The following is a 15,811-nucleotide window of genomic DNA, read 5'->3' as shown; positions in this document are numbered from 1 at the left end:
CATGGCTGACGGTCAAGGTCCCCTGATCCTGGTCTATGAACCAAGCCTGTCCTACATCCCTGTCACTCCCTCCTGTTCCAGCATCTTCCAGGTAGGTACCCAGTGCCCAGTGGCGTAACGGGAACAAGGAGGTTGGAAGGGAATCCGGGAGCCTACAGGGCCCACAGTCCCCGGCCTGGGGGGGTGGGGGACTCACCATCTGGTCCGCCAGGAGCAGCACCGTCTTGAGGCTAAACTTTCGGGAGCAGAAGTTGAAGAGGTCCTCGAGGCTGGGCCCCAGCAACTCCATGACCATCACATTGTAGTCACCCTCGGCCCCGCACCACTTGATGGACGGGATTCCCACTGCAGAACGCATGCGAGGCTGTCAGGGGTGGTCACTTCCCACCCCAACCAGCGCCAGGGCCCCTCCTGTGTGCATGGGGACACAGCTCCTCAGGCTCCCCGCCCCCACCCCCCAGGTCCCCTCTGGCCCTCACCTCCCCCCTGCATCATCTTGTAGAACTTGCTCTCGATGTGCAGCTGGGGGTGCTTTGTCTTCACACACTCGAGCTTGATAGCAACTTCTTCACCAGAGGCAATGTTGGCACCTGCCAGGGGCAATGGACCAGGGTCACGAGACCAGGACCAACTCAGTGCTGGGAAAGGTGTCAGAGGGCCCAGCTCTGTATCCAAGAAGGGAACCATGAGGACCGTGGAGCATACAGCAGATCCCCGCCCCAGCTTGGGAGGGAGGGAGGGGAGAGCCAGAGCTGCAGCACGTGCCAGGGAAAGGTGAGGACTACAGACTGTTCAGAGAACTGGTGGCTGGGGCAGCAGGAAGGCCGGATTCGAAAGGGGTTGGGGTTGGGGTGGGGGGGCTGAAAAGTTCACAGTAAAGGGAGCTTTATCCTGGAGAGTGGGAGCCCCTAAGGACTCCCAAGCCAGGCCAAGAAGACGTCTCCTTCTAAGGCTAGCACCTCCAATCAGGGGACAAGACGGGGCTATGCCACAAAAGTTCTTGGAACACCTGGCCAGGCATCTGAGAAGACACCACGGCTCACAGCATGCATCACAAGCCCTAAGTTGGGCAAAAGATCATACGTGGCAGGGGACAAACCAGGGTGTGAGTTTGCTCAACCACTTTATTTTTGTTTTTGGCTGCATGTGGAAGTTCCTGGGCCAGGGACTGAACTGTGCCACAGCGGCAACCCCAACCACTGCAGTGACAACACAGGACCCTTAGCCCGCTGAGCCACATGGGATCTCCAGCTCAACCACTGTGGAAACTGGGTTGGTGTTTGTCTGGTAAAGCTGAACATTCACAAACCCTTGACCAAGCCAGTCTGCTCCCAAGTGTATGTCCTTCAGAAACATGAGCACCAGGAGGACAAGAATCTGCACAGAACGATGGCCACGGGGCGGTGCGGGCGTCCCGAGGACCGGCCCCGGCAGTGGACGGGCACAGACGCTGGCTGCAGGAGCAGGAAGCAGCACCGCTCTGGGAGCCGGAAGGTGGAGACAACCCTACTGCCGACTCCCCAACAGAGGCACGGGCAGCCGCAGCCCGTCCCTGCCGGCGAGTGTTACTCAGACCGAAAAGGCATCGGGGCACCGACACACCCAGCGACGGCGACGAACCCTGCACCACCGTGCTCAGTGACGAGCCACACACAAAGGGCCACGCACTGTGTGATTCCATTCTATGAAATGTCTGACACAAAGTAGGCTGGTGCTTGCCAGGGGCCAGGGGAGGCGGAAATAGGACATGCCTGCTTCTGAGGTACAGGGTCTTCTTCTGGGTGATGAGAATGGTTTGGGACGAGATAGGCGTGGCGGTCGCACAAGACCCGGACGGCTGTACTAAATTGTGTACTTTTTAAATGGTTAATTTTATATTGGACGAATTTCACCTCAATTTAAGAGAAAAAAAAGAGGAAGGAAGAGATAGGATGATGCAAACACAGATCTATTTCTCTCAATTTCAAAACACACACGACTGAAAAAGACAGTTCAGGGATGTAGACATACATCCCCAACCAAAACTCGAACAAAAGACAAAACCCTCTGACAAAAGAGACTAACTGAAAACGCCAGGCAGCGGCTACTTCTGTGTGGGGAGGCAGAGGATGGGGCAGGGTGGCACACCAGGGGCCTTCCAGGGGACAGGCACGTCCTCCGCCCCCTGGGTGGGGGAGAGGGTGCCTTATGTCAGGCACATGTTTTATATTCTTTTGTATCTACTCAACATTTAATGTAGAAGGGAACACGGTCTTTTAATTTGGGGGTAGGCAAGGCTTTTTAACCCTGACTTAAGATCCAGAAGCCGGAGTTCCCATCGTGGCGCAGTGGTTAACAAATCCGACTAGGAACCATGAGGTTGCCAGTTCGATCCCCGCCCTTGCTCAGTGGGTTAACGATCCGGCGTTGCCGTGAGCTGTGGTGTAGGTTGCAGACACGGCTTGGATCCTGCGTTGCTGTGGCTCTGGTGCAGGCTGGCAGGTACAGCTCCGATTAGACCCCTAGCCTGGGAACCTCCATATGCCACGGAAGCGGCCCAAGAAATAGCAAAAAGACCAAAAAAAAAAAAAAAAAATCCAGAAGCCATTCGAGAAAAATATGGCTCAGAGTTCCTGTTGCGGCTCAGTGCATTAAGGACCCGACATTGCCTCTGTGAGGATGCAGGTTCGATCCCTGGCCTCGCTCCGTGGGTTAAGGATCCAGCATTGCCTTAAGCAGTGGCGTAGGTCACAGATGAGGCTCAGATTTGGTGTTGCCATGGCTGTGGCACAGGCTGCAGCTGCAGCCTTAAAAAGGAAAAAAAACTGGCTCCCTCCTCTCCAATAAAAGAATCCCTGGCAAAAACATCAGGAACAACGTCCTAAGAAATAGTACATACTCATAACTCTGATCAATGACAAAGAGCTGGTATCATTAATGAACAATGAGTTCCTATAATGAGTAGGAAAAAGACCAATGACTCCATAGGAAACAGGGTAAAGGAGTCAGACAGACACTTCACAGAGAAACAAGTCATCAGTATAAAAATCGCTCACTCAGCCAAAGACAAATACATGGTATTGCTTATGTGTACAGTCTAAGAAAACGATACATACAAATGAACTTATTTATAAAGCAGAAACACACTCAGACATAGAAAACAAATGTATGGTTACCAAAGGGAAAAGGGGAGGTGAGGGGTAAATTAGAGGAGTGTGGGATTAACATATACACACTACCACACGGAAAAGGTCCCCAGCCAGTTCTCTGCTGTAGAGCACAGCGAACTATATACTAAGTACGTTGTGATAACCTATATTGGGAAAGAATCTGAAAAAGAATATATACATGTATAATTGAATCACTCTGCTGTACCCCTAAACTAATACAACATTGTAAATCAACTGTACTTCAATTAAAAAAACTGCATTACATAAAATTTTTAAAAAACAAATAAAAATGGCTAACTCACAGGAAAAGATGCCCCACCTCCTTCGACGAGAAATGCAAGTTAATATGCTCCTGTAAGACCACTTCCACCTAAGCTGGCACACACTGTCTGTGGGCAGGGCTGTGGGCAGTGGGCATTCCTTCCTCGCAGTCCCAGTATGAACTGGGAAAGCCCAGCTGCAGGGCCACCTGGCTCCCTCCAGCTTCCACTTTGCGGAGTCTACGCAACACCCTCACAGTGCAAAACACCCCCACAGTGCAAAACAAGGCCTGGCCGAAGCCATCCGCTGTCGGCTGTTTGCAAGGGTAAAAGCTTGGCAACGACCCAAACATCCCGCAGTGGGGATGGGTTAAATAAAGAATGGCCCATCCATGGAACCCAACACAATGAAGAAAGAATGAGGAAGCTCTCTCTGTGCAGAAGTGGAAAGATCTCAAAGATACAGGAAGTGAAAAAGCCAAGTACAGAACAGTGTGTATTCTACACTCTCCCTCCGCTGTGACAAAAAAAAAAAAAGGTGGGGAAACAATATGTATCTGTGTTTGGTTGTATCTACATAAAGCAACACTGAAAAGCAACACGAGACACCAGTAAAGGCTGGGGAGCCCCGGATCTGGGCGGGATGAGGGGGGGGAGGAGAGTACTTTGATATCATGTTACCTGGTACCGTTTTTTTCTTCAACATTAGAGCTCATGTGATTTCCTTAAGTGTACAATTCAATGTTTTTTTGGGTATATTTACAAGGTCATGCAACCAATACCACAATTTTAGAACATTTTTCACCATCCCCCAAAATACCTTAGTAGTCACTCCCTATGTCCCCCCAACCCCCCAGCTCTAGTCAACCACTAGGCCACTTTCTATCTCTGTGGATGTACCTGCTCTGGACATTTCATATAAACAGAATCACACAGTATGTAATCTGTGACCAACTTCTTTCACTTGGTGTGTTTTGGTGTTTGGTTTTGTATGTTTTCATTTCTGAACCACATAATATTGAAATTAAATACACTGGGGTTCCCACTGTGGCACAATGGGATCTGCGGTGCCTCTGCAGTGCCTGGACGCAGGTTTGATCCCTGGCCTGGCACAGTGGGTTAAAGATCTGGCATTGCCACAGCTGTAACATAGGTAGCAGCTGCAGTTTGGATTCAATTCCTGGTCCAGGAACTTCTATATGCCACAAGTGTAGCCAGAAAAGAAAAGAAAAAAAAAAAAGGATCCAGCATTGTGACCTACCCTGCAAGCTCGGATCTGATACCTGGCCTGAGAAATCCATATGCTGTTGGACACCAAAGAAAGAAAGAAAATTGAAAAAATAAAGCAGATTCCTAAATCCCACGAGCAATGGGAGAGAAAGTGTTCAGGAAACTGTAAAGTGCTTTTAACATATCAGCACTCATCACTGGGGAGAGCCTGGCATGTTTCTGGGGGACAGTGAGGATGTGGCGGGGGAGGGGGGGGGGGTGGCCAGCCATGCAGTGGGAGCAAAGGCCGCAAGAGCTCCTGCTGTGTGAGCGGACTGTGCCAGACAGCAGTCACAGCAAAGGCCCGACAGGAGTGGGGTGTGGTCAGCTCCGGGTGGTGTGGTGCAGCTGGAGCTCAAGGTGGCTGAAGAAGCCGGCGGAAGAGCTGAGCCAGGGAGAGACGGGAAGGGTCTCAAATGCCAAGCTAAGGTCCTGGCCATCAGTCAGCCTGAGGCTCTGGGGCCAGGCATCAGTGCCTTACTACAGGCCCTGCTGACGTGTGGGGCCGTCCTGTGTCCTGCAGGGTGTCCACCAGCATCCCTGGCTCTACGCACCAGCTGCTGCAGGACCCCTCCCAGCCTTGCCAAATGTTCCCTGTGGGACAAAATCTGGCCCCCCTCCCCTTGAGACCCACTCATAGATTAGAGAGGACTTGAGGTGGGGGAGGGAGAGCAGGAAGGAGGCTGCAGCAATTGTCTGGACAACGGTGGCTCAGCCCAGGCAGGCGACAGAGGCCGAAGGGCCTCTGGCACTTAGGATTCGGCAGGTGCGCAGGGAGGAGAGGTGCTGGGAAGGCCCATCCCAGAGACGGGCAGGCGGAGGGTGGAAGGAGCCCTTTGTCCCCTCAATCTCTGACCCCACCCGCCAAGTACTAGCATCTGTATCTCTATTTGACACACGTGGCAACTGAGACACCAAAGGTCAAGGGCCAAATGCCACCCGACTGCTCCGAGAAGGGACCTAAGCTGCAGGATAGAGGCTTCTGACCCCCACGGGCTGCTGGAAAGCCGCCCCAGCGGCCCATGGGTCTCACCACGCGACCAGACGCCTTCACTACCTCTGAACTCTACCAGGAAGCCACCAGTCTTTTCTCTGACCTCCCTTAATTCTCCCAACTACTGACCTGAAGCTCAGAGAGGTTAAGTAATTGACCCGAGGTCACAGAGAACTGGTTGGGGCAGAGCCAGGATCTGAAACTTAGTCTCTAGAGCCCCTGCTTTGGTCTCCTGCAATTTCCTAACATCTCATTCATTACGTCAACACACACACTGAGCCTCGGGCCAGCTGAGGCAGCCCTGCCCTGAAGGACTTCCTTCTCTGCGAACCAAGGATAACTCCGACTAAGGAAAGGTGCCGGCAGAGGCAGGAGAAGTAGCCTGTCAGTTAGACAGAGCAGCCCTGTGGGAGGATGAGTCAAGTCTGGAACACAAACTTGGACCCAGAGAAGGGCCTGGATCTGGCCAGCCCAAGAGGGCCTAGGATCTTGGCAAGTTCTAGGTGAGGAGGGGGATACCCGGCCACCCGTGGGGCTCATGACGACACTCACACACACAGTGCAGTCAAGGACCTGGCTGGGCTGAAGGTGGGGACGAAGTGCCCCCACAATCACCTGCTGGGGAGCACTGTTCCTGCCCCATTTAGAACTGAAGGTCTTAGAAGTCTCCAGAGTTCCCAAGGGCACACAGACAGTGGCTGGTAGAGCAGGTGGCAAAGGATCGGCCACCTCTGGACCCCATGCAGCCACGCTGAGGCACTGACAGAGCTGGCCCTGCCCTCCTGGCTGGCCCCTTATGATGCTGAGGGGCCAGGGAGGACGGAGCAGAAGAAGAGCATCCACCAACATGCTCGGCCTCAGTCGATCCTGGAAAGCAGGGCCTGGAGGCCACACCCAGCCCCACCTGCAGAGGCCATCTGGAGCTAGGCCCTGGCCCTGGCACTTGCGACAAGAATGTGGCCAGAGCTTTGAACAAAGGGAGTCAGCAAGGCCAGCTTGGGAGGCCCTACAACCACTACTGTCCCCACACCAGCAAGAGGGGCCCAGGAAGCTGGCAGGACACGGCATCGGGCCCCAGAGGCCCGTGCAACCCAGCGAAGGCTGAACAGTCAGGGGAGAACCAGCCCAGGAGGACCCAGCTCCTCTGACAGGAACAAATCCCAACCAAGAGCACCACTGCTGGCCGAGCAGGTACAGGTCCCGCATGCCGTGAGCCCGTCACATCTTACCACCGGGAAGGCCTCACCACATCTGACAGATGTTTACAGATGAGGTCATGACTTGCTCAAGGGTACACAGCGTTAGCACTCAAACCTCGGTCAAATTTACTCCAAAGCCTGTATGAAGAGAAGTCAGTCTGGACCTAGCTTTGTGTGTGTGTGTGTGTGTGTGCTTTTTAGGGCTGCACTCGTGGGATATGGAGGTCCCCAGGCTAGGGGTCTAAGCAAAGCTACAGCTACGGCCTACACCACAACCTCAGCAACGCTAGACCCGAGCTGCGTCTGCGACCTACACCACAGGTTGTGCTGACACTGGATCCTTTAACCCACTGAGCGAGGCCAGGGATCGAACCCGCAACCTCATGGTTCCTAGTCGGATTCGTTTCCACTGCGCCATGATGGGAACTCCCTGGACCTAGTTTTTAAAACGAACTAGATGACTACTGGATAAACAGGAAGTGTTGTCCCCAGGGAGGTCCCACCACAAGGGCGAGGGACCCTGGCTTTCTAAATGACGACTTTGGGTTGCCCCCTCCACCTCTGGGCCTGTTTCCCTTCTGCGAAGAGAAGGGCTGGGACTGGGTGCTGTCCAGGAGCAGGTATGCATCTGCCAAAAGCTGCCAATGGCTCCAGGCTTCTGAGCCCAAAGCCTCCATGAAAAGAGTCCTTTGTACCCACCCCAATTTCACGAATAGCAAAGAGATGGGTACCCCCTTCACAGGTGAGAATGCTGAGGCTCAGAAAGACAAAGTGACTTATCCCAGGTCAAAGAGCACATGACGAGTAGACCGGGGACCCGAACTTGCCCTGATACCCCAGCCTTCTCCCCCCGCCCTAAGTGAGGCCACTGCACACGCCTCGCCGAATCAGCCCCCACTTCCTCACACGTTCACCTGCAAGGCCTCCACGGAACACCCGCGTGCCGGGTGCTGGGCACGGGGTCTGAGGATGAACACAACCGGGCGCCTGCCTCTCCCGGAGGAGCGGGCGTCACAGAGCAAAGCTTTCCGACAGCTGCAGCCTGTCCCGTGCCTTCCCTGGTTCTCAGCTCGGCAGTGTTTACAGAGGAGAGTGAACCACCAGGTGCCTGACAATGACCTGCACGTCGCAGCGGACAAGATGCTTTCCCATGCGCCATTTCACTTGGGCGGCATGACAGCCCTCAGTCCGCCGGGTATCAGCCTCACAAACCTCAGGGACGGCGCACAGCCAGGGCAAGCGTCTGCCTCCCGGGCCCGCGCTCTCTCACTCTTGCGGGGGGGCTGCGGGGAAAGCAGCCTCCTCTGGTTTGGGATGCCTCAGGTGGTGGACCCGACCGCGCTGCACCTGCCTCTGGATGTGTGAAGTGGGGCCAGTTTGGCACATCTCTAGAAGCTGTTGTGAGGGAGACCACACTCAAACAGGGCCGGCCCAGGGAGGCACTGCCCAGAAAATGTGTGTGTACCTGGCCCCTCTGATGGGCAAGGGGTGGCTCACTGAGAAGTGGACTTCCTACCCTAAGAGGGTAGGGACCCAGACCACCAGGTAGGAGAAACGTCTGGAGTTCTGTGTCAGTGAGCATGTCACACTGCCTTGTCAGTCTCCGCTGCCCAGCACCCAACGGACCTACTCTTCACTTCCCAGGAGAGAAACAGAGGCAGATGCTTCCGAGGGCACAGGGACAGGAGTGGGGATAAAGCAAGCGAGGGGCTGGCCTCTCCAACACACGATCATCAACGCAACCTCTCCCCTGCGGACCAACAACTGCCAAGAAAGGGCCATGCCTCCCAACTGCCCCCAGGGCAGCTGAGACAGTGGCCTGCTCTCAGGGGGAGGACAGGGTTGAGATGTCAGTCATTTGTTTCAAATGACAACATGAGAGCAAGCACAAGACTTTCAACAGGAAGCACATCCGGGGAGAGAGATCCTAAAAGCTATGACACCCCCGCCCTGAGGTTAGGGGGAGCCTGCGTCATTCCCAAGCCTCCCTGGGCTGGATTCCAGGAGGCCGGACCGCAGAGCGGGGGCCTAGCTGGGAGCAAGTAGCAGCCCAGGCCTCTTCTGTTCATCAGCATCCTTCCCCCAGGAGACAAGAGACAGGGGTGCTAACCCAGCCCGGGCCTTCCCACGCCCAGCTGCAGACCCAGGCCCAACTGCAGCTAGAAACCAGTTAAAAATGCCCTCCCCTGCCCAGCCTGCAGGTGGGGACCCCACCCTGCCCTGACTGAGGAGCCCCTGGGCCTGTGCCTCACCCTCAGCCTATTGCTTCCCCCCACCACCTGGGATGGCTCTGGAGACAAAATGACCAAAACATGCCACGAGAGCCACGTTCTGGCTTCAGAGCATGAAATCTTGGCATCTCTCCTTCTAGTCCCGAGGGCTGTCCCAGGGGCTCCCGAAGCACTGAGCCAGAGCCAGGAACACTCACCCAGGTAGATATCTCCAAAGGATCCGCTCCCGATCTTCCGGCCCAGGCGGTACTTGTTCCCCACACGTAGCTCCATGGTTCACTCCTGCTGCAGGAAGGAGAAACACTGGGTCAGGGAGGAAGGGAGCTGGGAAGGGGGCCCAGCCCCTGGACCCACCCCTCCCCCACCAAAGGCCAGGCAAAGCCACCAAAAATTTGGGAAACCACCATTCTCCCTCCCTCATCTGGGAAGGGGTTTAGCCTCGTTTTGCCTGAGGGCAACCAGGTGTCAGGTAGCCCCACAGGCTCCACAGGTGGGAAATAGCTGAGGCAGGCTTAGAACAGGTGTCGGTGGTATAGCCAGACACCAGACAGAAGGGGATTGGAGACAAGGCCCGAGGCCGGGGAGGAAAGAGTGAAGGGAACATCTCCTCAGGGGACACTCATGTGCGGACCCTCCAATAGGAGCCTCTCAGGGGCAGGCCAGTCACAGTGGACCAAGACCCTGGAAGGGAAATCAAGGACAAAGGGAAGGCTGGGGAGGGGATGCCCGAGCTGGTCATCCTGGGGAGCTGCCATGGCAACCGACAGCAAAGTCCAACCTTCAGAGACAGGAAGACAGGTTATGGAGGGTCCCCAAAGGAGTGCCTCAGCCTCGTTGGGACTCCAATGAATGACAGGGTTGTCCCCGTGTCCCCATCCCCACCCCAGGCTTCTAGCACCAAGACTGGAAACCAAGTCTCCAGTCTGGCTGGTCTTCTCAGAGGTCAGACCTGGCCCGGCGGCAGAGTGCCCTGCAAGACGTCTCCTCCCAACTCAGGGGAAAGGCAAGGAAGGGGCCCAGAACCGGCGCATGGGCAGAGGCCTTCCTGTCCCCTCCCTGTGTCGCCTCATAACACCAAGAACCTCAGGCAGAACTGCGTGGATCTCTTCAGAAGAAAGGCTTCCTTCAAGACTAGGTGGGTCTCCTAGGGGAGCCCTGTAGAGCGCTGAGGGGACCAGAGCCAGGTTTTGAGCTGCCAGCTTCTGTGGGGGTGGGGGGTGGGAGGAGGGCTGGGGAGCACGTTCTGCCTTCCTGGATCCCACCGTGGGTGTTCAAGCTCATGGGCCATCTGGGTTCACCCTCTGCTCTGGCCTGGGGCAAAGTTCTGGGCACTCTGAGGTTCTGGCCAACACAGGGGGAAATTCAAAGGCCGGGAGGTGGCTTCTGCTCGGGGGGGGGGGCAGGGCAGGTCAACCTCCGCAGTAAGGAAAGGGATGCGGGGTCCCCGAGGTCTCAGAGTGTCTAGGGCCGGTACAGAAAACCATCAGAGGGGCTGCCCTCAGCAGTCAGAGAACTCAGGCCCAGGGAGGCCACCTGCCCCCAGTCCCCCAGCAGCCAGTTAGTGGTGGTTTCCTCACCTAGGACCCAGACAGGGTCCCTGCTGTCCTCCCACCCTCTCAAACAGGACTTATTTCACGCCAGGGCCAAGAGGCCAAGCAGGAAGGCGCAGAAGCAGCTGTGCGTGGCACACAGGCTCTGTCCCTTCCCCGTGCCAAGTACTACCCCCAAGGCCAGACCCACCTGGGAGGGAAGGTGGGCAATATCTCCTCCACAGATGGTCAGGCTGGAACCTCCCCCCCCCCCCACCACACACACACACACACACACACACACACACACACACACACACACGGCCCCTGGCAGAGCAAGGAGCCAGCCAGCACCAGCACCTAGTTCCCAGGGAGCCGCCAGCAGCCCTTCACCAGCGGTCACAAGGAAGGAACCTCCACCCCGTGCCAGCCAAACGCCGGGCTCTCCACCGAGGGCCTCTGCCCACACGCCTGGCTGGCCCCAGCTGAGGCACCACGGCTGCCAGAAGAACACACTCCACATTCGCAGGAAACTCACAAGCCACACACTCCACATACACTCGGGCCCCAGGGCAAGCGCCAAAGAAAGAAATGCAGACACGCAGACACACACTGAGTCCTGCTGAGGTGGGGGGGGGGGAGTGTGTACACACACAAACATCCCCGAGTCCTGTTTTCCGCCAACGCCGCCAATTCCGAGACCACACATGGCAGCGGGGAAAGCCGCAGGTTAGGAAAGGAACATAAATATACCCGCATCCTATATTACATAAATACCCACGCCGGGTTATATAAATACCCATGCCCTCCGTCTGGGTGTCTTACATAAATACACTGCACATGACCCCCCAGCCCCTCCCCACTCACCGGGCTGCCGGCAGAGCCGCCGACAAGGGAGGGTGCAAACCGTCAGCCTTGTGGGCAACCACCACTGCTCTGTGCTAGCCACCCAGACCCGCCAGCACCCCTCCTACACCGGGGAGGGGAGGCCCAGGGCCCAAGGACAGCCTAGACTGTCCCGGCACCGGCCCCCTAAAAGCCTCCCAGAGGAAAGGAGAGAGGGTTGATTGAGTCAGGAATGGGAGAGGCTTTCCGGTTCTTTGCTCCTTCTTTAGGTTTTTTTGGGGGTGGAGGGCAGCATTGGAATAAATGAAATGAAGAAAAAAAAAAAAAGGTGAAGATGAAGATTCCGGAGTTTCAACTGGTTAAAAAAATTAGACAAACTACCAAGCAGAACGGCACAAGGGCAGTTTTCTTGCTTCCGCCCACCCTTGACCATGGACCATTAAAATAAAAATTGGAGAGACACCCCAGACACCAAGGCAAAGGAGCCCCAAACACAGGCATTTATGGGGTGCACCTCAGACACTCGGGATCCCCCTTCCCTGTCCCCAACTCCTTCTCCCTGAAGGCTGATCCGAGAAGAAAATAGGCAAGAAAACTAAGGGGAAAGTTGGGGAGGGGGCTCACCCCGCTTGGAGTTTGGGTGCAAAGAGGAGCTTGGGAATCCTCTCTCTGAAGACACCCAGGCACAAACAGAGTTTTCTGTTGCACAGAGACTTGCAAAACATGGATTTCTCACGCGCAGAAACCGGAGAATCTGAGCTGATAAATAACCCCCACCCCTTTCTTTCTCTCCACAATGGAAAAGAGAATCGGTGGCTGGGTGACCACACACCCCATCACCCCAGGGCCCCCAAGCGCCCCCATCCATCGTGCGGGAGCAGCCCTCCTGACCCCTAGGTCTGGAGCACCCGACCCAGGAGCGAAGGGGTGGGGGACGCTGCTGATAGTCTGGTGGAGCCTGCTGAAGCCCAGGGTCTGGTCGGGGATCCCGAATCAACAGTATCGGGTGTCCCCAGCACCCTCGTCCAAGAGCCCCTCCCTCAGCGTCCCCAAATCTCAGCCCGGGGTGGCCACTTCGGGTGGCTGGGGCCTTGAAGGGTCCAGCTGGGGGAGGGGGAGGCGGGCTGGACTGGCGGGGGCGGGGGGGGGGGCTCTCCCGGGCAAGCCTGCAAAATAATAGTCACCCTCCTCCTTCTCCTCCTCGTCCCCAGCCGCGCCTTTGTCCTCGCCGGGCCGAGCGGGCGGCGCCCGGTCTGCCCCCCCATACCCGAGTGCGAACGCGCGTGTGTCCGCCCTCCCTTCCCCTCCCTCTCGCGCAAAAACAAAGAGGCGGAGGGAGTCCGGTTTCCCCCTAGGTTTGCGCCCCTCCGCGGGCCCGCGGACCCCCAATATTTACCCCGCCGGGAAGGCGCCGGTGCCGGGCCGCTGCTCGGGGGGCTGCCGCGGGCGGGGGCGACCCGCCGGGGCGGATGCCGGAGGATTCGCAGAGCCGCCCGGCGCGCCAGCCTCTCCCGGCCCAGCTACCGCCGCCGCTGCCGCCGCCGCGCACCGCTCTGCTCGGCCCCGGCCGGGCTCAGGCTCTAGGTTCTCAACGCCGCCGCCACCGCCTCCCTCCTCCGGGCCCTCCTGCCCGCCCCCGCCGCCGGCTCGCGCGCTCCCGCCCGGCGCGCGCCCGCCGGTTCCCATTGAGCCCCGGGCCCGCCCGGTGATGTCATCCCCGGCCCGCCGCCGCCCCGGAGGATTTAAAGGGCCCGCGCCCTCCGCTCCCGGGGACGCTGGGGAGGGGGCGGGGGGGGGGGTGCCTGTAGCCAGGAAACACGCCCTCCACCCCCAGGCTGGCGAGGAGCTCCTTGCAGGAAGGGAGTCTTACGTGTGGGTCCTGAGAGCACACACAGACACTAGCACCCTGAGCCAATGGGGGTACAGGTGGAAAAGCCTGGGTGGGGGTGGGGAGGAGGAGGGCACACAGAAAGCTGGGGTCTTCTAGACTCAGAGCCTCCTCTTCCCTCGGCCAGGTTCTCGTTCCTCTCACCTCCTTGCAGTGGGCCCCTCGGAAGGCGGGTGTTTTTGTGGGTTCCTGCAAAAGGAAAATGTTTCGTGAGTTAGGGGCTCCGAGTGCTGCAGAGCACACAGGCCAGTTTGATTCAGGGGCCAACGATTTAACAGGACAGGACGGCAGGAGGTGGAAGGACATTGACAAAAGGCCCAAACAGGCAACTGGAGCTATGCTGTGCTATCCCCCTACCGAAAAATCAAAGCCAAAGACCCTTCCCTTCTCCTCCTCCAGTAGCTCAAACTGTGATGGGCACAGAGCTGACCTCAATCCCAGTCCTGTTTAATGAGGGACCCCACACACTGCCATGGGACCAACACTTGAATCAAGGTCCCAAGTGGGTACACTTTTAGCCAAGTCCCCTCCCAGCTCGGGGCTTGGGCTTGCTAATCTGCAAATCGAGAAAGAGCACCAGTCCCTCTCCTGGTCACCAAGAATTAATTAAGGCTTTCTACTGGCTTCCAAAGCATAGTTATTAAGGCGATGACATTTACACTGGACCATGCAAAGCTCCAAATTATGACACATGTCCATTCACGCATACAGCTGAGGCTGTGGACACAGAAAATGCTGGAGTGCACTGCATCCAATCCCAGAAGCATGGCTCCCACGAAGAGTCACTCTCACAATACCACATCCTCCTTGAGTTTGAGGGACTTAGTCACACACTGTCCAAACTGGCAGGAGCCCCTCAGACCAGGTTCTTTTTTCCTAGAGCAGGAAGCTGCAGCTCAGAGAGGGGAAGGGGTTGTCCCCAGACCACACAGCGCTGACTCTGTTCTCCCATTGGTCCTTGGGAAACTGAGTCTGTCATGGGCTCATTTCCAAGAGCAGGAGAGTGAGGACCAGCCTCCCAGGAAAGGTTTAGGGCAGTCAACTGGGGACCTGCCCTCAGTGCCACTTTTGCCAGAGGAGAGGGTCACCAGCCAAAGTGGTGGGGTTTGTTGGTTTTTTCTTTTGTCTTGTTAGTTAATTCCCAACTCTTTTTTTTTTTTTTGGTCTTTTTAGGATCACACCTGTGACATATGAAAGTTCCCAGGCTAGGAGGCTAGGGGTTGAATCAGAGCTGGAGCTGGAGCTGCCAGCCTGTATCACACCAACAGCCACACCTGATCCGAGCCGCATCTGTGACCCAGGCCACCACTTGCGGCAACGTGGGATCCTTGAACCACTGAGCAAGGCTAGGGATCAAACCTGCATCCTCATGAATACTAATCGGGTTCCTAATCCTCTGAGCCACAATGGAAACTCCAATTCCCAACGTTTTAAAATGGAAAGATTTCATATTAAAGGTCCGTATTCCCTATTTCTCTGGAAGCACTGGGAGAACTGCCACTCGAGGCCCAAACTCACACTGAGCCCTGGCCACACTCAGCTGGCCTGGGCAGCAGCCATTCACCTTGACCACAACCAAGGACTCACCTTGATCACTTCCTCATGGCAGCTTGTTTTACCCATTTTTAGGACTCCTTCATCTCCTGGAGGTCCCCAAGTGTGACCCTGTCCTAGAGACAAGTGACCAGGCTTGGCTACCAATGCCATCCCAATCTCACTAACCCTGAATCCTGCTTCCATTGTCCAGGGATGGCAGCCTTCCCTGTGTGTGCACGTTCTTCTAAGTGAGACTAGGTCCAGGCCTGGGGGCCCTGGCGCTTCCAGCCTGGCCCTGCTTCCCAATCATGGCCCTCTCTCTCCAGGAAGGGACTAGTTCTCTTCCAGCACCTAGGAAGTGCCTAGCAGTGGGAGACGTGGTTGTCTCATTTCATCCTTTCAAACTACAACAGACAATTCCTACTCTGATTTTTCCTCTGGCTCAGAGAAAACTGAGGCTCCTAATGTTTGCCTAAGGGTACACACTAACAGTCAGATGGCCCAGCGTCTCCTCCCAGTCCCTTGCTCTCTTTTTCTTGGCCACGCCCATGACACGAGGAAGTTCCCAGGCGGGGATCGAAGTCTCGCACCAGCAGTGAAACGGATGGAACCCCAACCTGCTGAGCCACCAGGGAACTCTGTCCCCTCCCATACCAGAACTCGTAACTAACGCCCCATGCCCTTTTCCACACCACTATTGAAGATCCCTGTCAATCAGTCTTAAAACCCACTCCTGCCGCAAGGCCTGCTCCCAGCCTCTCTCTCCCCTGTCCCCACCCATTCTCTCTTTTGGAAGAATGCTCCCCCTACACCCTCCCCAGTTAGCTGTTCTGGGGGCCCAAGGTCTCCTCCCTACCACCTATGGGTCCTTCCAAAGAGCTTCTCGGCTCGCTCCAGGGAGAAACCTAGG

The 15,811-nt window shown here is 56.4% G+C and overlaps 1 protein-coding gene across 14 annotated transcripts in view; it reads right to left on the bottom strand.

Moving 5' to 3' along the window:
- Window positions 1-15,811, bottom strand: part of CSNK1E (casein kinase 1 epsilon) — a 38,170-nt gene that overhangs the window by 12,157 nt on the left and 10,202 nt on the right. For 3 of the 14 annotated variants that reach the window (XM_047786259.1, XM_047786260.1, XM_047786258.1), the window contains exons 1-4: window positions 12,874-13,082; window positions 9,300-9,387; window positions 480-590; window positions 197-345 (exon numbers count right to left, since the gene is read on the bottom strand). In XM_047786259.1, coding sequence (XP_047642215.1) covers window positions 197-345; window positions 480-590; window positions 9,300-9,375 — 336 coding nt within the window. In that variant the 5' untranslated portion in view covers window positions 9,376-9,387; window positions 12,874-13,082. Of the gene's footprint in view, window positions 1-196; window positions 346-479; window positions 591-9,299; window positions 9,388-12,661; window positions 12,721-12,873; window positions 13,103-13,509; window positions 13,555-15,811 lie in introns of those variants that run through there. The other 11 variants (XM_047786262.1, XM_047786264.1, XM_047786255.1 and 8 more) reach the window with 10 other exon arrangements.

Source organism: Phacochoerus africanus, chromosome 7 (genome assembly GCF_016906955.1).
Source record: "Phacochoerus africanus isolate WHEZ1 chromosome 7, ROS_Pafr_v1, whole genome shotgun sequence".
Lineage (NCBI taxonomy): Eukaryota > Metazoa > Chordata > Mammalia > Artiodactyla > Suidae > Phacochoerus > Phacochoerus africanus.
This window is presented reverse-complemented; position numbering and strand designations above follow the sequence as displayed.